The following is a 21,445-nucleotide window of genomic DNA, read 5'->3' as shown; positions in this document are numbered from 1 at the left end:
TTATAATTTTTTATATTTTTTGCCTTTATTTGTAATATTTTTGTATTAAAATTTTTCTCACATATTGTTATTAGGACGACATATAATATACGTTTAAAACAAAGTTATAATTAGATATTTAATATTGGATATTGAATTTGGATAATGTTGGATAATGAACATATTTGTTAATAACATAGAAACCAAGGTAATAATAAAAAAAGAAACAGAAAAATATGATTATATTATTTATTAAATACATATTTATAAAAATTATAGAATAATGTCACAAAAATAAAACAACAGATTATTATTTCGATAAATAATTTTTTCATCATTTAACAATTTGCAATGTCATCTTATATCTTTCACTTACAGTGATTTAATAAGTGTATTGATATGATTAAAAATTTCTTGATACTACAATTTGTGATAAGAAACAGTAAAAGAACATTAAAAAATTATATTTCTATAACAACTTGTATATACTTTAACAAGAGTTTGATTGTAACAATTGACAATTACTACTTTATCGTACCTCAATTATTTATTTTATATCATTTGAGGAACTTTTTACGAGCTATGATTTTTAGCAAATGCGATCAATCCGTTTGTTGATGAATCATGATTTGTAACTGCTTGAGTACTTTCTAATTCAGGTTCAATTACCTTTGCCAACTGCTTCCCTAATTCAACACTATTAAAATAAAATTATATATTTTTACATATTTCGAAGTTTTCAAGTATTCAATGATGAAGTTATTACGTACCCCCATTGATCAAAGGAATTGATATCCCAAATAATCCCTTGCACGAAGATTTTATGCTCGTACATTGCTTTAAACATAAATTACGATTAAACTGAATGATACATTTAAATGATGTATTAATATATGCATTAAATTTACCAATCAAAGCTCCAAGAATAAAAGGCGTTATTTTCTTAAGAAGAATAGTATTGGTTGGTCTATTTCCCTCAAACATCTTATGTGGTAATAATAGATTTATTTGCTCAGGATTCATTCCTGCTTTTTGCAATTCAGTTCGTGCTTCATTCTCATTTTTTCCTTTCATCAAAGCTTCAGTTTGTGCAAAACAATTTGCAAGCAATATTTTATGATGGAGATTTCCTTGAACCTAAAATAAGAATGTCTTATTACCTGCTATTATATTAAAACTTTCTTTTCGAATGATAGTTTCCAACTATTAATTATAATAGTACCTTATTATGTGACTGTATTGGAATTAAAAAATCAGCGGGGACAAGTCTAGTACCCTGATGTAGTAACTGGTAAAATGCATGTTGTCCATTAGTACCTGGTTCTCCCCATACAATTGGTCCTTAAATATTTAATTTTTTTCTCACATTAACTGAATAAAACACTTATAATACTTAAATAGAAAAATTAAAAAATTGTATTTTTTTCTAGACATATAAAATATATAAAATATTTACCAGTACTGTAATTTACAATTTTCCCTGCACGAGTAACATATTTTCCATTACTTTCCATATCTCCTTGTTGAAAATAAGCAGCAAACCTATGTAAGTACTGATCATATGGTAATAATGCATGTGTTTCAGCTTTGTAAAAATTATGGTACCATACTCCAAGAAGAGCTAATATAACTGGTGCCTATAAAGTAATGTTTTATTAAATACACAACAAAATTCGATGATTCAATATTTTTCTCAAAATATTAAAAAGATATAATTATAATATTACAAACAAAGATTAAGAATATACTTGCATTTTTCTCCAATGGAGCACTACAGAAATGTTGATCCATAAAGTATGCACCGCTCAATAATTTTTCAAAATTTTCAAATCCAATAGACAAACAAATTGATAAACCAATAGCTGACCATAATGAATAACGTCCTCCAACCCAGTCCCAAAATCCAAACATATTTTTTTCATCAATACCAAATTCTTTCACTTTTTGATTATTAGTAGACAATGCAACAAAATGACGTGCAACTGCTGCAGGCTATATAAAAATAAGTATATTTTATATACCACTAAATTTAAGATCATTATTTCATTACTCACATCTTTTAAAGCATCCAGAAGCCATATTTTAGCAGAAGTGGCATTTGTAATTGTCTCTTGAGTAGTAAATGTTTTCGATGCTATTATAAAAAGAGTTGTTTCTGGATTCAACTTTTTCAAAGTTTCAGCAATATGGGTTCCATCTATGTTACTAACAAAATGAACTCGTGGTCCAACATGAAATGCCTTTAATGCTTCAGTTACCATTAAAGGACCCTATATATATAAATATATAGCTACATGAATAAAAGAGGAATCAATTTATATATCTTATGATCACAATTTATATAACATACCAAATCTGAACCACCAATTCCAATATTAACAACATCTTCAATTGGTTTACCAGTAAAACCTTTCCATTGTTTTGAAAGAATCTATATAATATAAAAATATAAATATTATATACAAAGTTATTACTTCCAAAAGTTAAAAATAAAATATAAAACTGTCTTATACATATATATATATATAAATAAATTTTACCTCATTAGTAAATTGTTTCATGTGATTTAATACAGCATTCACTTCTGGCATTACATCTTTATTATCAACTAATATTGGTTTGTTAAGTCTATTGCGCAAAGCAATATGTAAAACTGCTCTATTCTCTGTGAAATTAATTTTCTTTCCATTAAACATGGCATCTCTTGCGGCTTCTATTTCACGTGTTCGTGCCTTAAAATTTACAAAATATATTATAATTGCGAATGTAATAAATTATTACATAGCATTTAAATATATTTAAATATAAATATAAATATTAAATATATTTAAATATAAATTTCTTCTTATTATAATTAATGCAATATAAGTTTAATACTTGTACAATATTACAATACATACTAATTCCAATAAAAGTTGCAATGCTTCTTCAGTAAGCCGATTCTTAGAATAATCAAGTAAAATTGGCCCATCTTCAGGAGTAGGAATTTCTAGACTAATTAATAAATTAAATATCGTTAAAATGATCTTTATATAAAATCATATTACAATTATTTTCCATAATATTTTAATGTGAAAGGTATTCCGTTATTGTATATAAAATTGAGCGAAAGAAATATTTCAAGAAAAAAATCATAACTATATAAAATAATACGTAAAATAGAAATGCTTTTTTTCATTTTAATCTCATAAACAATTCAGACGAAGATTTTTACAATAATCTCATTTTATTAGAGCAAACAACCTTCGGGTCATCTCAAGGTCATATGTCAAGGATTGATAAAACTCACCTAAAGTTTTCGAAGCGTTTAGGATTTTGTTGAAAAAGATCATATATTTTAATTTTTGAACCATTAATATCAAAATACTGTTGCAACTTAGTCCATGCCGCTTCGGTAGTCAATTCTGGTTTCGGTTTCATTTTCTTAATTTAAGAAAACCGCGCTGACAGTGTGAAATCCAAACTCGTGCTCTGTGGCTCTATGTCGACGTCGACTACTCACGTATAAAGTTAATTCAAGATGTGCCACATTTCTTGTATGTTCAAGCTGCTTCTCAACGTAATCTCTCATAAAAACGGTGTTTGAAGAATATCTTTCAAAAAACTATCATACTATAATTGCATTATATATAAATATAAATCTTAATATTTTAATTTTACAAATACACGCAAATTTTCAACAAATATTCATTAAATACTATTTAATATACAATAAATTTAATATGATTTAAAATGAGTTTGATAATGTTAAAGAAATAAAGGATTTTTATAGTATAGATTTTCATAAAATTTTCTTAATATTTTTAATTAATAATATATATAAAAATGGAATAAGGAACAATAAAACTTTGCTGAATAAATTGAATAATATACATTTCCTTAATATAACAGGTAGTTTTGCATTCAATACTCCTAACATAATTTATTTATCGTAATCAAATATATTTAATATATTTAACTACTAAATCATTAAGTTTAATCATATAGTCTTATAATTTTTCATTCGTTTTTAGGAATTTCACATTTCTTTAAAAACTCGACGTTAATTTCAAAATTTATATTTAAACATAACATGAATGTTAAACATGTGGAACGTAAATTGAACCACGAGATATACAAGAAACGAAGGAACAATACGATATGTTCCCATTGAACTGATGTATGTTCCAAATTCCAAGTTCCAAGTGAATCAAGTGTTATCATCGAAAACTCTAGAGTCGAAATTTTGAGGTTGCTTTCTGAAGGGATTTCGACGTTTTATTTTTTTTATTGCGTGGAATTATTGTGGCAAAAGTAATAAAAATTGGGGAAAAGTTAAACGCCGTTAAAATCATATAACTGAGTTGTTCTTAATTCAAGATCAAAAATGGTAATCGACTTTTGTTTTGACTATTTTAAGTTATGTCAAACTTTTGATATTTGTTTATTTGAAACTTAAATTTCTTTTCACGTTCATAGTTATAAATATACATATGTTTTAACCAAGTTAAAATTATTACACAGTTTATAGCCAATTTTAGATATCATAATATCTTTATGTTAAAATACATATGTGTATCTATGTCTTTTTACACTGGGACACGAAGAATGTAAATATTTACTCTTTTGAAATATAACCAATAAGTATTTAAAAATGAAAAATTATTTCGTACAGTGTATACATTAAAATAACTAAATTGCAATATTTGTTTTTGTCTGTTATAGTCTCACACAATATTGCTTGTACAACCAGGTAATAGACCTGAAACAAGAACATACTCTGATTACGAAAGTGTTAATGAATGTATGGAAGGTAAGGATATTCTATATTGTGGTTGGAACTTAGTAATTTTTTAATTGAATCACAGAATATTTAATCATGTATCAAATACATATATATATGATATAAATATAGGAAAATAAGCTTGATTTTTTTAATACAGGTGTATGCAAGATTTATGAAGAACATTTAAAAAGGCGAAATCCAAATACGCCAACAATAACATACGATATCAGTCAATTATTTGATTTTGTTGATCAACTTACAGATTTATCATGTCTTGTTTATCAAAAATCCACAAACACATACGCCCCATACAATAAGGATTGGATTAAAGAAAAGATATATGTTTTACTACGTCGAGCTGCAGGACATGGGAAATAATTAATAAATAAATGTACATCTATAATTTTGTGTATAATAAAAATGACGTTTAGGTAAAGATCTATATTAAAGTTTGTAATAATAAATATATAACGTACAGAAAAACTGTACTATTGTATATTCATATACTATAGAATAATCTCCTTAATATTATTTTTAGGGATAATATGATTTCTTATTTCACATATATATGTGTTTATAATAAAATAGTTATGTGGTTTTTTTAAACTTGTATTATTTTTAAATGAATGTGAATATATGTATTAGTTCAATGAAATATATATTTCTCTTAATATTAAAGAAATTCTATTATTTTATTTATAAAATGAATTTATATTATTTTTTAAGTAGTAATAAATCGTTCGAAAAAATGTTTATTAATTCTTACATAAATACATGAAATTATAAATATTCAACATTTATTATTCATTTAACTTTTACAAAATAGAATAATAGAATATATGTATGTAGGTAATGTGAAAGTATCATTAATAGAATAAATCAAATTTTTTAAAAATTATATTTATATGTATGTTACACAAAAGATGTATTTAATATTATCTAATTCTATTTAAAAATTTATCTAAAAAATCAATAGTTATTTACCTGGTACCAATGAGAGTGAATGATGAGATAACACATTGTATATAAAATAACCAATAATTCTTTTGCATAATACATAAGAGACAATTGGAAAAACTAACATTTTATATGCATATTTTTCATTATGTACGTTTGCAATTTGCGCATGAATAAATCTGTAAAAGAATCTGGTTTGTACAAGATGAAATTATCATTTTGTTATAAAAATTAAGGCAAATGATAGTGCGTATTCGAATTAAGTTCAATATAACATTACATTAAATGTAATAATTAAATATCAAAAATGAAAAATATGCAATTTTTACAAGATATATTATATTGTATTTAATAAATATTAGACTTATATATAAATGTAAATTTTACAAACAAGTTGTACGTATACAGTAATACGTTTCAGTTTATTTTTTATTTTTTACATGATTCATATGCATTAGCAATAAGCACATTGTATCCAATCACTCGTAAATATATGCGCTTATGCATACATCTATATATATATATAACTATATATCTCTATATACATATAGAATGGTACATAGTAATATAAAAGTACGTATGAATTGTACATATCGCATACTGTTTTACGCATTGCGTTTATACATCAGCTGTCTACCATTAAATGCAGTGGTTTTGACGAAATACGAAATTGGAGTTATATAAGATAACAAAACGTGAATAAGTTTGTTTGTTGAGACCCAAGTCCTAAAAATCAGTTTTGAGATAACGTCCAACTACTGTAGAGAACGATTGCCAGTTCATCAATCAGCTCTCAACGTTGCATTTGCTCGTGAACGAGACACCTTTATATTTTAATCAACGATACCGTCATAGGAATTATCCTTTATAAATACTAATAAAACAATTTATAATATTTTCTACTGACAGACTGTGGATTTTGTGTTATAATTAAAGTTTTATCAATGACAAGTGTTCAGTAGTGTCTAACGTTAATTTTGATAAAGATTGTTGCTCTTTGTACGTGTCAAATGTTACAAAAAAATTGATATGACATAAAATATTGCAAAATTTTTTAATCAGATGATTTAGAAAATATCCTGTGATTATTACATAAGTGACAGGATGTCTGACAAGATTGAAATTGATCCTTTTAGTGAAACACCTCTGGAATCTCAAAATTGCGAAGGTAAAGTTATCAATTATTTAAGATTGTCTTTGCAAATAACTTAAACGTTATTCATTATACAAATTTGGCGAACTATTAAAAGAATCTATTATTTAGTGCATCTGTCGTCAATAAGGAGCAATTCGTATACTCAGAATATCTATAATACGTATAAGTATCTACATATGTACTCGATACGCGCAGTCGATATAAAGAAGAATTTGAAAATTATGCAAAGTTACTGCAAATTGTAATATCTATAATATCTGATAAAAAAAAACTTTCTAAATGTTTATCATATCTAATAAACCTGAAACTCATTTTAATATACTTTAATGAAACCTATAGAAATTTAACAATAATTTATCAATTTTATAAACAATTAATGAAATATATATATATTTGAAATCTTACTCGATGGTGTTCAATTTATAGCTTTGTAATACATATAATTTAAACATATATACTTCTCATGTATTACAACTTATTAAATCAAAATATACTAATAATGACTGTGTGTGAATCTCTTATTTTACATTTTTTGTTATTGCATGTTATATAATTTGACATTGTTTGTAAATAATAAACTGAAAGATTAAAAACTATAACATTATATCTTTTTAACCAAAGTTTTTAGTAAGTTTTATATTTTATTAAATAACAAAAATTATATGTACCATGTTAAATTTATTTTATTCTAATTCCAAATTTTTATGTTTAAAGAAATTCCAGAAACTACCAGAGAATTAAATTCAAAGGATAACTCACAAAATATAATAAATGAATTAACATATGCAGAACCTTTAACTGCAGAACAAATACGATGGTTTTATAGAGATGGTGTAGATAAAAGATGGGTAGAATTCTGTGGATATGATAGCTTAAGAATTGAATATGCTTGGCAAAATTATCAAAATTTCCTTAGTAAAAGTAATAATATAACCAACAATCCACCTGCTGTTGAAAAAATTGTAGTTAGAGGAGGAATGTATGATGTGGAACTAGATAAAATGAAATGTGTTTCAATATATTGTACAGGTATATGTTTTATTTAGCTTCAATCTCATATATCATTATTTTTTTAATATAATTTAACAAAATATAAAGTAACTAAAATAATTCAAGCTTATATTTAATTATTTCATATTACATTTCACATTCTAAGTAAAATACAAATTTCTTCATTGTATATAATATTTTAATTTAATTTGAGTAATAACGTTCATGTTTTTTATGAGTACTAATTATTATGTCTACCATAAAAATCAAACAATTTGTTATCTTAAATCTATTATAATTAGTTTCATTTAACCATGATTAATGTAATCAGAGTATAGGTTGAGTGTTATATGTATATTGTATTGTAATTTTTTTTCAATTTCTATGTATATTTCAGATAGAGAAAGTTTTATGCACAAAAATATTTTTATGATTTTTTCACTTTTAAATTAAAAATATTTCATTAAATAATTAAAAAGATAATTCATTAAATTTTTAATTAATTAAATAGCTACACATATATTGTATGTATATGGTTTTGTTTAAATAAATGTAATCATCAGTTTTAATTTTATTTGAAGGTGAAGAATGGGAAATTATGAGAGGGACTTGGTATTATGATGGTAGTTGGTTACCTTTAGAGGCAGAACAAGCTAAAATTATAGAAGAAGTTCATCTTAATCTTTTTCAAAAGCAAAATTCTGGTCAATCCACTTCAACATATGATACACCTTCTCACTCTTACGAAGGTATGAATTTTGCTTTTAATTATATATTACTTTTTGTAATAGTATATATACAATGTAATATAATAAGGAATTAAATTTTTGTATTTCTAGTATTACACACGGAACATTTTTCTGAATTTCATGTTGACTGGCATAGTATAAATGATGTAGTATTATATAGCGAATATAGGCATAAAAAATTAATGCGTAGTGTTACATCAAAATTAGGTTTTGCAAAAAGTAAGTATTTTAAAAATATATAATTATTATTAAACATTTATGCATTACTTATAATGGTTTTTATAGCAACAGGTTATCAACTAAGAAGAGGATATAAAATCGCAGCTGTAAAGGAAGATAAACCTCATGATATTGATCATATAATTTTTGTAGTTCATGGAATTGGTCAAAAAGGAGATACTGGAAAAATTATTCGTAATACAACATTGTATGTAGAAAATATAATTAATGATTATAATATACTATATGCAATTGATATATAAAAGTTTTAAGAAATTAATCTATTGTATTTAATATTTAACTAGGTTTAGAGACTGTGTAGATTGGTTGAAACAAAAATATTTTCCTAACTCTAACTATAGAATAGAATTTTTCCCTGTGGAATGGCGTTCATCGTTAAAGCTTGATGGAGGTAAAAATCTGATGTACAATTTCTCTAATTAATATTTAGATTTTTACATTTTTTTAATAGCATCTTGTATTTAATGAAAATTATTTTAGGTATAGTAGAGGCTATCACCCCCTTTAGTGTGGTAAGCATACGGCACTTATTAAATACATCAGCAATGGATATTCTCTACTACACAAGTCCTCTTTATGGAGGGGAAGTAAGAGCTGGATTACAAAAAGAATTAAATAGATTATACTTTATGTTTACTAGTCGTCATCCTGGTTGGAAAGGGAAAGTTTCAATTTTAGCACATTCTTTAGGATGTGTAATTGTTTATGACATTGTCACAGGCTGGATGGCTCCAGATACAAGACCTCCATCTCCAGAAACGCAAGAAGTTTTAAAACAACGATTACAATTCCCCGTAGGTGTTATTACTAATTGTATATTATTTATACAATATAAGATATTTATATACAGTAAGAATAATTCAATATAGTATAATATTAAATAATTTTAATTTAAATATTTTCATAATTCCAGATTGAAAATTTATTTTGTTTGGGTTCCCCATTATCAGTATTTCTTGTATTACGTACACCCTCTCCATCCAACAAAACAGATGTGATGCCTCAAGGTTTATGCAAAAGATTTTACAATATATTTCACTGGTCTGATCCTGTAGCTTATAGAATGGAGCCACTTTTAGAAAGGGGATATAGCAAAATTGAACCTGTTCTAATTCCGCCATATGGAGGAGTTGATGGTCAACAAACAGAGCAGTCACCACCAACAATGAGTAACGCTGACCAAAATTGTTCTCTTATAGGTATATCAGATAGTTTCTATTTATTTTCAAATTATTCTATTTATTTTCAATTTAAAATATTTAATAGCAGATAATGATGAAAAAGAAGAAAATTCAGTAGATATGTCTAATCGTGCACCAGACAAAGGTTGGAGTCTTTGGGGCTTAGTCCGTGCTGGTTGGAATGTTAAAAAAGATGTTTCTGCACCTATCCAACCAGGTCAAGGTAAAAATATTACATTAATTTTTAATTAATCTGATAATGATAAAAGTTATTCAATAAAAGGTATATAATTCAATATCTTTTTACTCTTTTTGTTAGAATTAACAGAACGATTGGATTATGTACTTCGAGCAAGTTTAGGGAGGAATTATTTTTACACATTAGCAGCACATACAACATATTGGAGTAACTACGATGTAGCTTATTTTGTGCTAACAAGACTTTTTCCAACATTAGAAACATGATGTTGGTTTGTATGTGTAGAATGAAATCAGTCAGATTCTGTTAAAATTTACTAGTCCATTGTAGGCCTTTAAAACTTAAGATTGGGAGTAGGCCTACCACCAAAACAATCTGTGATAATGAAAAAAACGATACAATAATATTATAGATTCTATGTAATCGTTTTATATCTTTCGCATAATTTAAGGTTAATGTGGTCGAGTTTCACAATTAAAAAATTGAAACGAGATTTTACGTATTCTATAAGGTACCTCATTTACATGCAGTATATTAACGTAGTTAACTGAACGATTGTTTAAATAATTTCATCTAATTAGTAAATTCTTCATCATTAAAAAGATATATTTTATAATCTATGTTGAATATGCAAATATAGTTTATGTAAAATATTTATTTAAATTACTATAACATATTATTGAATAGTATATCTTTCAAAAATTTGTATTATACAGGTTAACTGAAAAATTATTAGTTATATTTATTTTTTAGGTAGAGAAGTTATATTTTAGATCTTAAAATAGCATTAAAATTGTACTTTAAGCAACGCTAAAACGTCATAATTAACTATCATAATAATCTAAGATCATAAATCTATATTATAAGAGTTTGAAAAATCCTTTTGCATTCAATAATATAACATTTTTTTTATATATCTTCACAAACTAATATCAATACGAAATTGTAATTCTACTTTCTGTTACATGTGTACATAGTTTTGTATATTTTATATTGTTTATTAATATGTTACGTATTATATATTATTTACATGTTAGGTAAAGAAAGACAGAAATGTATTTAATCAAATTTTAATTAGTTATTTTGACTTATTTAAAATTATTGATTGAGACCAATATGCGTTAAATATTTTATTTCTTTGTTATAGTAATCTTTTATTTTGCTATAAAAAATGAAACTCGTCCTATGTACCGAAAGTTTACTTAAAATAAGACAAAAAATATTTGATTAATTGTATCAACCAAGGTCGATCCATAAAACAAATAAATGATATCAATATGTTATCTTCGTTGCTTGGAATAAAAAAGGATAATAATTTATTATTATCTTTCAATACTTATTAGATGATCGAATTTCCCGTTAAAATAACAAAATTTTTCGTAATACGTTAGAAAGACTATACTTTGTTAATGCTATTTCCATTGTATAGTCTTTTTTCTATTTCATTACATGTATTAGATTCATTTATCAAAATTTTATAGATAATTTGATATTAAATATTAATTCTATTTATATTATATCATTTATGCTATAAGTGGAAAAATAACTTTATTACAAATTCTTTATGTAAAAAATTACATATATTTGAAATATGAAACATTAGTGACAAGTGTTGATATATATATTTCTTTTATCATATATTAAAAATTTAAACCATATGTGAACAAAGAACAAAATTTATTTTATCAATGTATTTAAATTTTGTTGACATATTTTTCTGATATTATAATCATATAATATTATTGTAATCATAAGTAATATTCACGTATTATGTAAATGTGTTCATATTGTAATATTATATACTTATCAGTTTTTAGAAAATTTAATAATGGTGCACTTTTTAATGACTATTATGTAACAATAAATTTTTAAGGAGCTTTGTCTATAATACACAATTTGGTAGCATGACAATAATATTAACTATTCCAAAGATAAATATCATATCAAATTTTAAAAATTAGAGTACATAATAGGCATGTAGGAAAAAGCCTCCAAATCATAGTGCAAATGTTAAATGAAATAAATAAATTAAAATTATAATATCAGTAATAAAACATATACAGTCTTTTATTGGAAACATTTAAAATTTAACATTTTAATAAAATATTTAATAGTATGATACATACACACACCGACACATACATATGTACATGTGTATATACGATATATATATACATAAATATGCGATGCCAAAGTTGCTAGGTATAATTAAATTTTATTTAATTTTAAATATTTATCCATTAAAAATATATATAAATATATAAATACATTTATATGTTAATAAACATATTTTTTCTTAGAATGAAGAAGAGGATTTCATTTATTCCTACATATCTAAATATATGGTATAGTTATGTTATAAAAATAAGAGTATATATGATTCCCTTGTTCTATATCAATTTTTATATTATCAATGTGGATGTTATAATACATAACTGATATATTACAATTTTACAATTACTTTTGTACGATTTTTCTTAAGTTTATTCAGTTTACATTTTAAGTGATAAAAAAATTAATAATTTGGTGAAACATAGATAACAAAATATCTCATTAATGTTGCAAAATTACATTTAATTATTTCATTACTTATTGTTATCTTATTGTAAAGAAAGCCCTATATTTTTATGAAATAATGTTGAAAAAATATTAGGAGGAATAATATGAAAGTTTTGACGTCATTTATTTAAATAAATTCAAATTACATACATAATTATAGTTATTCCTTATCTTTTTTCTGTAATTTCATATCCTAACTATAAATATATAAAAAACATGCAAATTAGTATTAAAAGTATGTTTGCCTTTTAATATGATAATGTAATGATTATAATTTGTAATCGTTATTAAATTACATTTCTTTTATGGAATACAAAATTACTTTATATTAAATATTCAAATATGTACGTACGTATAAATATACATATGTATGTATAGCTATTAAATTATGGACATTTACAATTCCGCGTTTTGTATACTTTTATACATTTTATTTTTCCATAAATGCATAAATATTTGCAATATAGTAATTACTTTTATATATAGCAATATAGTAATTAATATTATCTGTATATACAATATTATCTATTTATATTAAATTTATTGAAATACATATATCTATTTATTATATAAGGAGGAACATGTATTTAATAATAAAAAAGAAGTGTCTACTGCATGTATGGATACATATTATATAAATATTGTAATTTACGATATAATGGAATTTCTTTCTTTCCTCTTAATTTTAAAATTACTCGATTAAAAAGTTGAAGTTATAGTTATGTTTCATGAAATTTATGTTCGTGAAATATGATGAATTGATTTAGAATCACGTGAATGTATGTAAATAGCAGAAGCATTGTATGTATATACATGTATATACATGCATGCGTGTATAGCAAATCGTATTGTAGTTGTTCATACTCTATAATTTGAGTTTTAAATCATTTTGTACTTTGAACTTAAAAAGAACATTATATATCGTTAACAAACGGTTGAGTAATAAAGTCGGATTTTTAATGGAAATTGGATTAAGTATTCGTTTGCCGAAGAAACTCTTAATTGCCGGCATACAAGGTGGTTTCTGTGATGCGTGATCAACATTTTATAGAAAAAAGGAAAAAACGTTTTATATGCGTAACTTGAAAGAACATATGTTTCTCTTTTATTGAGATAATAAAATGTTTGTTTTATGGACATGGTTATTGTGTATTAATGAATGATAGTCGTGGATAATTTACATAATTTTGAGTATAATTTATAGTAAGAAACCCAGAGAAATAACGGTATTTTACTATGTTTATGCTACTTACTAAAAAATAGTAATATAGAATTAGATTTTTTAACATATTAATATATACTATATTTACAGCATAATGCATAATAATTTAATTGCTGCTGCCATCGGTGTAACCGTTGGTGTTATAAGTGCAGCTAGTATTTTTATTTACCGTAAAATTTTGGCAAATCAACAATATAGCACAACAATTTCTGACTTAGATGCAGCCAATAAAAGAATTGATGAATTACAAACAGAATTAGAAGCTTTAAGGTAATAATATTATTTTGATATGAAATATTTACATAAATATTTCTTAAATTTATGTATTATCCTATAAAATTTATAACTATTTTGGCATATATTATTATTTTGTTTCATTTAAGGTTACAACTGAAACAACAGAAAAAGAAAAGAAAAATTTCACGAAAATTTAACTCTAACGATAGTACCTATACTTTAGATAATGACACAGATATTGATGTTTTTTCAACAACAACTGATATTGGAGATGATGAGTTCTATGATTGTTCCGATGGTGAAAGTATTGTTAGCGATAGTGACTTAAGGTTGGTAAAGTAATATAAATATATGTTAAACTTATATAAATAACACGTACGAGGATTTATAATTTATTCTAGTAAAAATGTGAATCCACTTCCTGAAGAAACATCTTAAGAATATTCAAATTATACTATTTAATTCGTGATTTAAGCATGTGATTACTTGTACTAATTTGGAAAATTAGAATTTGATCATTTTGGCGAGTAAAGTTATTTTAAAAGTGTAAAAGGAAGAGATTATATGTTCAGTAATATAGGATCTCAGACGAACTGAACCAGCTGGATATAATACTTAAGGAGATTGATGAACAACTAAATGATCAATTTGATGTCAAGACCTACTATATATTGCAAACATTAGTGAGATCCCACCCAGACAATGTAGAAGTAGTATGGAGATTCACAAGAGCTAGCTACCATTATGCAGAAGCACAAATTGATAAGAATATTAGAAAGTTAATCATTCTTGAAGGTAAATACAATATATTTGTTTATTTTTGCATAATGTAATGAAAACAAATAATATTTTTAATAGGTATTCAACAGTGTGAGAGAATTATTGAAAATCGAAAAGCAGATCTGTATAAGTGGTATGCTATCCTTATAGGACTACATGGAGACTATTTATCAGTGCCAGACAAAATAAAGAATGGCATTGTTTTTAAGAAATATGTAGAACTGGCTTTAGAAATGCAACCAGATGACTTTGAATTACATTATCTTCTAGGAAGATTTAAATATGAAATTGCTAATCTAAGTTGGATCGAGAAAAAGGTTTAACTTCTAATTTAATTTACTAAAAAATTTTAATATATACAAAATATTATTTTTATATAATATTACAATTTAATACTAAAAAGCTTAAATTTTCTTGTACTCTTTACAGGTAGCAACATTATTTGAAATTCCAAATGTTTCTATTGAAGAAACACTCATTTGTTTTGAAACTGCAGCAAGGCTTGGAAGTACAAATCCATACACTCAGTTATACATTAGTAAATGTTATATTGCTTTAAAGAAATATACATGTGCAATTGATTCGTTAAAAGAAATTTTAGGAAAACCAATTGTATCAGCTGATGATGAAAAAGTACATACAGAAGCAAGTAAACTTCTCGACAAGTACTCAGGATATAGTTCATAGTGAAAAATAATGTATTTGTACATCACACCTATCAATAGTTATACTATTTCCGTATACATATATAGATAAAAACAACTATATTACAGTTTAATCTAAACGTTAACATCAAACAATTTATAATCAATTATTACATGAAACATAGGTACTAAACAATTTTCAAAATATTTTATCTATTGCAGTATGTATTGTAAATCTGTTAATTTAAATTTTATGAAAGAATGCAATTTGTAAAGATCTGCATAAAAAATGTACATCACTAGTGCAAGGTTTTGTAAATTAGAAATATGTACTTTAGTTGTACAATTTAGCAAATAATATTTTATATATATAGAAAACGGTATATACATTGAAGCGCCTGGATTTAGTTATTTTCTTAAAAGAATTTATAGAATTTATTATTAGTGATATTCATTGCATACATCTTCTAAGTAAAATTTATAATATAAAAAGTCATACAAACATTTTTGTATAATTAAATTTTATAAACCTTATAAAAAGTGTAAATTTCAAGTGATTTGTCCCCTAAATATTTATAAATCCAGTTACTTTTGGCATTACAATTAAAATACACTTTCATTATTATCTATAATATTTTATTTGTATAATTTGCAACAATTTTTATATTAATAATTGATAACTTTTCCACCTTAGTAAAAATATATTATACTAGCTTAGTTATATTTTTTTTGTTCATTTTAATTTATGTAATTATATATTTTTGTATTAGTAAAACAAACTTAAATAGAAAGTTAAGATTATCAACATAATCATAAAACAAAAAAGTAAAAACAAATGACAAAGATCTATTCTACTGCATATACACACATATATCTTTTTGTTATAATATTTATTCTTATAACATTTATAAAGAAACTGTGGAAACAAATCAAAATTTTAAAAACAATTATGAACTTTCCCCTTGTTTTAACAGATCAATAATGGTCCAACACAGCATCCCAGAACTTAGTAGATATTGGGTGGAGAATGGGGTGAAAGGGGTGAAGTAGAGGAAGCCCCTCTAGTAAGATAGAAGAGAAGCCAAAGAAAACATTTCAGAACATTTCAGTTAACATTAAATGCTTGAAAAAAGTAGTTCATTTAAAACATACACATGACAAGGTAAGTTCTACTATTCAAAATATTATATATGCAAATTTGTAAACATTTAATTTAATTTATATTAAACTTACACTTCTGCTGTTCCTACTTCTTTAATATTAAATATTATTTAAAAATAAAAATTTTCTCTTTTTTTATAAACTAAAAATATTTCGTTATAAACAAAAGTTTCTATCTTTTGCCTTATAATTCTTTTATATGATATATGATTTAATTATAAGTAAATGTTCTAAGGTATGTATTTCTAGTACATATATTTTATAATAATAGATAAGTTTTTAAGCTTTATACATATAATTGTTATAAATAAATATATTATTACATATTTCTTTAAATATTCAAGACACAATTTGAGATGCGTGGACTTTTACGTGGTACTTTATATTGTGCACTATGGTACAGCAGCATAGTGGCTGGTTTTCTATTTATTGCTTGCCCTATGTTACCACTGTTATTTTTTAGTCCTCCAAAGTTTCGAAAATGTGGCGATCTATTACTTGCTTGTTGGGAACTTTATTCCACAGTAAGCAAAATAAATGTCTTCTTTTTCTTTCTTTTTTTTTGTTTCAGAGTCAAAATTTCCTTACATGTGAGTTATGTAATTGTATCATGAATAAGCTAATAATTTCAATATATTCTAGGCTCTTTTAAAAGTATTTGGTGTAAAAATTTTGGTATCAGGAGACCATATATCTCCAAATGAATCTGCTGTTCTTGTAATGAATCATAGAACACGGGTGGATTGGAATTTTTTGTGGGCTGCAATGTATCAAGCATGTTTACCTAATGTAGCAACTCATAGATTAAAATTTGTTTTAAAGGATCCTATACGACATATTCCAGGACCAGGTAATACGATAAGTGATCATAATCCCACATACTCCAAAAATATTCATAACATACCTTTCATAATACCATAACTACCACATCATTTTTATACAATGATCATTAAAAACTTAATTGTTATTCCATTTGTTTTTCTTAAATAACATAACAAAATAATGTCATTATATAACAGGATGGATAATGCAAATGTATGGTTTCCTTTATATAACTCGTCGCTGGGAAGAAGATCAAAACCGATTGTCACGTACCTTGGATTATTTAGTGGCTCTTGATAGGCGCTCTCAATTGCTTATATTTCCCGAGGGTACTGATCTAACAAAAAACAGCAAAGAGAAATCTGATAAATATGCCATGCAACATGTTCTGCCACAATATTCTTTTACTCTTCATCCAAAGACAACAGGATTCAGTTATTTAGTTCGACATCTTCAACAAGCAAGTTATCTCAATGCTGTTTATGATTTAACGATTGCATATCCTGATTATATTCCACAATCTGAATTAGATTTGATCAAAGGAAAATTACCAAATGAAGTACATTTTCATATTAAGCGAATACCATCATCGGATGTGCCAACAGATGATTTAACATTAAGGCGATGGTTAGAAGAAAAGTGGTTTAACAAAGAAGAAATATTAAAACAATTTTATGAAAAGAAAACTTTTCCTGCTGAAATTTGGCCGTTAACAAAATTACGTCCTTTACATATTGCCTTTAGTTTCTGGAGCATTCTAACAGGTAATATTTTATTCTACTTATTTTCACTAATTTTTGATAATATTTCTATTAAAAATATCGTATCTTTTTTTTTAAATTTCAGGATGTATGATAGTTTTACTTATTATTTCACCAGTATTCCAATTATGGACACTGGTACATTCAGTTTTTTTTATTGCTCTATCATTTTTTACTACTGGTTTTAATCAACTTGAAATGGGATGGTATTGGCGTTGGAGAACACACTTCCTTACAAAAAAATATGATGAATAAAATTTTAAACTATTTAATGCAAATAGATTTCAGTATTAAATTCCAATATTAAATTAAATTATTTCTAAAACTTTATTATAAATATTTTAGACATTCATAAATAATCTATATATGAATTTGGAGTAAATTAAAGTTGATTTAATTTTCAAAAATCGATGAAAGATATTAATTTTAACAAGTTTATATATTAGAAATTTTAAGTGGTATAATGACAATTCAAAGCAGAGCATAGAATATGTGGGAACACTTATCTTATAGATAATATATAAATTTAATATGAACTAATTTAAAAAAGTTGTTTTAGAACAAACACAATTTAATATATTTGACTGAAATATATAATAATAATGCTAGTCTAATATCATAAATTAAAGGTATTACTATAGTGTACTAGATAAAAAAAATGATGGAACTATAAAATTATAATACTTTAATGTTGTGGGAAAATTAGCCCTCCATAGATTACTGAGTTATAAAAAAGAATTTATATTTTACATTTTTTAGTTCTAATTATAGAAAATAAAGATTGTATATATCATATATACACCATAATATTTAATTTATTCTTTTATACCATGTGCTATGGTTTAAAAATTACTGTTTTTCATAATTTTGTTTATATCTTGATACAGTTTGTAAACTATGGAGAGTTGATACTAATATCGACAAGTTTTAAAAAAAATATATTTTGCTAACTTAAATGTTTAGGATGTACTATCCTTTTCTCATATTCAGTGTTAATATTTATAAAAAATGGTTTCGATTTATATATATGACAATATTTTATTTTTGTTTCTAAAACCTGAGAAAAGAAGTATTTAATATTAAAGTACAATCATAGAAAAATTAACAAATTTTCAAATACCTTTTTTATCCAACACTCAACCAACCATACAATTAGGTTAACAATGTTTAATATCAAAATGTATAATAATGGTACAAAACTCTAATTATTTATGTCATATATAAATATTTCAGACATTTTAAAAATTGTACATTACAAACAATTAAAATATTACATTTACACAAATTACCAGATCAATTTTCAGAAAACTTTCTGTGTTACTTAGGAACGTACTTTATACAAAATTTATGCATGAAATGTGTATAAAAATATTCAGTTTATTACATGTTATTGCTAGAGATTATAATATTAATTTAACACATATAGTTTGATATTACAAAAAGAGTTCTAAATTAAATATAATTCACTGAGCGCACGCATGCTACAATTTTTATACTTTAAAAATCATAGATATTGTACAAATTTCTTAAAATGTGTTGCAAATGCGTGTTATAATGATACTTTTATTGAGTATAATTTGAATACTGTAACAAATTTTTAAAAAAGAATCTCGATTTTGCTTTTTATCAATAATTTATATTATAACTATTGAAAAACAATATAAAATGAAATGATAATTAATTTCGAATGATAGATATGTAGTTTAGCAATAATTAATGAATTTTATGATCATAAATTTTAACAGCATTAAGCATTATAATTTTTCGAAGATGTTTAATCTATCTATAATATAATGATATAATAATACAAGCAGTATTATATGTATGTATTTAAATAATGACAGATATTTATATGTATTTTTTAATTTGCATGATGCTATAATATTTGGTTTGAATATTTTTTAGGAATCATAATTAAAGTCAATCTAGCTAACGATGGACACAGTGCCTCATTATCTCATATTTCAAAGTACAAATGTACATACATATATGGTATAAAATAAAATTACTTTCGTGAAACATTTCAAAATCCTGCGAAATTTAAAATTCAATCAAAGTAAAGTATGAGATACTTATGCACTTAAAATTTCTTAAAGTGTCATTTCAATGTATTTAAATGGTATGAAATATAATCTTTTACTTTTCGTATTGACTGAATTATACAAACAATCTTACAAGTTTCAATTCTTTTGTAATGGAACTTAGTATTAAAACTAAAAATATTATGTAATATATGAATGAAATGCATAGAATATAATTTTTAAGTATTTGGTTTCGTAATAGTAGCTGATCCTCTATTTTTCTATAGCTATAGAAATGTTATAAGTAAAAGTGAATTCATGTGCCAAAAACATATGTGTATTAGTGTACTTTTATGAACAGTATTCAAACAAGAAGGTTGTATAAGAATTTTAAAGACTTCTCTATTTAAATTATCTGCTTTTTCTAAAACTTTCATTATCATTGGTATTAAAATTTTACTTACCTCAGTTAAGACAAGAGGCAAATAGATTAATATTGATTGCTTACGAATTTAAAATAATTTATTAATAAAATATCATTTTTTATTTGGCTTGAATAATAATATACACTTTAATCTTTTCATTTTCAATATACTTCATACTATTTTTAAACCATAAATACATTTAAATATTTTTGTTATTTAAACATTAGGATATATATTTGTTACATGTAATGTGTGTGTCATCACACAAAAATAGACAAAAAGAAAAATAATATAAATTGTAATTATATAATCATATAATTTATATTATATAATTACAGTTTATATTATTATATAATTATATATATATATATTATAATTATAAAAAAATCAAAATAATATATTTGTTCCAATGTGTATGTATTTCATGATGCGAGAAATATACATATATATGATGAAACTTTATTATTATGTAAATGTAAGTATGTATGAAACTTTAGTATAGTATTGTGAAAATAAATGTAAATGCAATAAATACATTTAAGTTTATATTATTATATGAAAAGTTTTCTCTTGATTGTTTATAAGTTTATAATTAAA

General features: G+C 24.3%; 5 protein-coding genes across 7 annotated transcripts; 4 read left to right on the top strand and 1 right to left on the bottom strand.

Annotated features, from left to right (window-relative positions):
• Positions 1-316: 316 nt before the first annotated feature.
• Positions 317-3,499, bottom strand: LOC117213608 (glucose-6-phosphate isomerase). The gene is made up of 11 exons (XM_033459099.1): positions 3,269-3,499; positions 2,880-2,973; positions 2,520-2,711; positions 2,330-2,410; positions 2,034-2,249; positions 1,732-1,971; positions 1,436-1,616; positions 1,202-1,320; positions 888-1,116; positions 750-816; positions 317-676 (listed from the first exon to the last, which is right to left on the bottom strand). Exons 1-11 carry the CDS (start codon positions 3,397-3,399, stop codon positions 553-555), a joined length of 1,674 nt encoding a protein of 557 aa, XP_033314990.1. The 5' UTR covers positions 3,400-3,499; the 3' UTR covers positions 317-552.
• Positions 3,500-4,113: 614 nt separating this feature from the next.
• On the top strand, positions 4,114-5,347 carry LOC117213616 (enhancer of rudimentary homolog). Of its 2 annotated transcripts, none has more exons than XM_033459110.1 (3): positions 4,114-4,348; positions 4,684-4,771; positions 4,902-5,347. In XM_033459110.1, the coding sequence occupies exons 1-3, from the start codon at positions 4,346-4,348 to the stop codon at positions 5,120-5,122; spliced, it is 312 nt and encodes a 103-aa protein (XP_033315001.1). In that variant the 5' UTR covers positions 4,114-4,345; the 3' UTR covers positions 5,123-5,347. The 2 variants fall into 2 exon arrangements, with proteins under 2 accessions (XP_033315001.1, XP_033315000.1); XM_033459109.1 differs by lacking the exon at positions 4,114-4,348 and adding an exon at positions 4,451-4,568.
• An 892-nt stretch (positions 5,348-6,239) lies between these two features.
• LOC117213607 (phospholipase DDHD1-like) lies at positions 6,240-11,536 on the top strand. 2 transcript variants are annotated; one of them, XM_033459098.1, is made up of 10 exons: positions 6,240-6,869; positions 7,572-7,886; positions 8,429-8,596; positions 8,687-8,815; positions 8,882-9,023; positions 9,121-9,227; positions 9,317-9,630; positions 9,750-10,035; positions 10,106-10,240; positions 10,337-11,536. In XM_033459098.1, exons 1-10 carry the CDS (start codon positions 6,806-6,808, stop codon positions 10,480-10,482), a joined length of 1,806 nt encoding a protein of 601 aa, XP_033314989.1. In that variant the 5' UTR covers positions 6,240-6,805; the 3' UTR covers positions 10,483-11,536. The 2 variants fall into 2 exon arrangements, with proteins under 2 accessions (XP_033314989.1, XP_033314988.1); XM_033459097.1 differs by having other exon boundaries at positions 10,103-10,240.
• A 2,065-nt stretch (positions 11,537-13,601) lies between these two features.
• LOC117213613 (regulator of microtubule dynamics protein 1-like) lies at positions 13,602-16,156 on the top strand. Its single transcript, XM_033459106.1, has 6 exons — positions 13,602-14,001; positions 14,088-14,267; positions 14,381-14,563; positions 14,815-15,029; positions 15,093-15,331; positions 15,444-16,156. The coding sequence occupies exons 2-6, from the start codon at positions 14,092-14,094 to the stop codon at positions 15,699-15,701; spliced, it is 1,071 nt and encodes a 356-aa protein (XP_033314997.1). The 5' UTR covers positions 13,602-14,001; positions 14,088-14,091; the 3' UTR covers positions 15,702-16,156.
• Positions 16,157-16,625: 469 nt separating this feature from the next.
• On the top strand, positions 16,626-18,680 carry LOC117213612 (lysocardiolipin acyltransferase 1-like). Its single transcript, XM_033459105.1, has 5 exons — positions 16,626-16,820; positions 17,164-17,343; positions 17,462-17,669; positions 17,839-18,405; positions 18,488-18,680. Exons 2-5 carry the CDS (start codon positions 17,176-17,178, stop codon positions 18,655-18,657), a joined length of 1,113 nt encoding a protein of 370 aa, XP_033314996.1. The 5' UTR covers positions 16,626-16,820; positions 17,164-17,175; the 3' UTR covers positions 18,658-18,680.
• Positions 18,681-21,445: the final 2,765 nt, after the last annotated feature.

The sequence above is a fragment of the Bombus bifarius genome, unplaced genomic scaffold (genome assembly GCF_011952205.1).
Source record: "Bombus bifarius isolate JDL3187 unplaced genomic scaffold, Bbif_JDL3187 scf7180000009125, whole genome shotgun sequence".
Classification (NCBI taxonomy): Eukaryota; Metazoa; Arthropoda; class Insecta; order Hymenoptera; family Apidae; genus Bombus; species Bombus bifarius.
This window is presented reverse-complemented; position numbering and strand designations above follow the sequence as displayed.

What these genes read in the sequence shown, in the direction of transcription:
- LOC117213608 (XM_033459099.1), bottom strand. Translation starts at nt 3,399, where the DNA reads ATGAAACCGAAACCAGAATTGACTACCGAAGCGGCATGGACTAAGTTG. An exon ending in TGAAACAATTTACTAATGAG is followed by an intron (nt 2,411 to 2,519) that starts GTAAAATTTATT and finishes TATATTATATAG; the next exon opens with ATTCTTTCAAAACAATGGAA. An exon ending in TATTCTTGGAGCTTTGATTG is followed by an intron (nt 817 to 887) that starts GTAAATTTAATG and finishes TTATGTTTAAAG; the next exon opens with CAATGTACGAGCATAAAATC.
- LOC117213616 (XM_033459109.1), top strand. Translation starts at nt 4,530, where the DNA reads ATGTGTATCTATGTCTTTTTACACTGGGACACGAAGAAT. An exon ending in TACACTGGGACACGAAGAAT is followed by an intron (nt 4,569 to 4,683) that starts GTAAATATTTAC and finishes TGTCTGTTATAG; the next exon opens with TCTCACACAATATTGCTTGT. An exon ending in TGTTAATGAATGTATGGAAG is followed by an intron (nt 4,772 to 4,901) that starts GTAAGGATATTC and finishes TTTTTAATACAG; the next exon opens with GTGTATGCAAGATTTATGAA.
- LOC117213607 (XM_033459097.1), top strand. Translation starts at nt 6,806, where the DNA reads ATGTCTGACAAGATTGAAATTGATCCTTTTAGTGAAACACCTCTGGAA. An exon ending in ACCTTCTCACTCTTACGAAG is followed by an intron (nt 8,597 to 8,686) that starts GTATGAATTTTG and finishes TTGTATTTCTAG; the next exon opens with TATTACACACGGAACATTTT. An exon ending in CCAAAATTGTTCTCTTATAG is followed by an intron (nt 10,036 to 10,102) that starts GTATATCAGATA and finishes AATATTTAATAG; the next exon opens with CAGATAATGATGAAAAAGAA.
- LOC117213613 (XM_033459106.1), top strand. Translation starts at nt 14,092, where the DNA reads ATGCATAATAATTTAATTGCTGCTGCCATCGGTGTAACCGTTGGTGTT. An exon ending in ACAGAATTAGAAGCTTTAAG is followed by an intron (nt 14,268 to 14,380) that starts GTAATAATATTA and finishes GTTTCATTTAAG; the next exon opens with GTTACAACTGAAACAACAGA. An exon ending in GTTAGCGATAGTGACTTAAG is followed by an intron (nt 14,564 to 14,814) that starts GTTGGTAAAGTA and finishes TCAGTAATATAG; the next exon opens with GATCTCAGACGAACTGAACC.
- LOC117213612 (XM_033459105.1), top strand. Translation starts at nt 17,176, where the DNA reads ATGCGTGGACTTTTACGTGGTACTTTATATTGTGCACTATGGTACAGC. An exon ending in ACGACATATTCCAGGACCAG is followed by an intron (nt 17,670 to 17,838) that starts GTAATACGATAA and finishes ATTATATAACAG; the next exon opens with GATGGATAATGCAAATGTAT. An exon ending in TTTCTGGAGCATTCTAACAG is followed by an intron (nt 18,406 to 18,487) that starts GTAATATTTTAT and finishes TTTAAATTTCAG; the next exon opens with GATGTATGATAGTTTTACTT.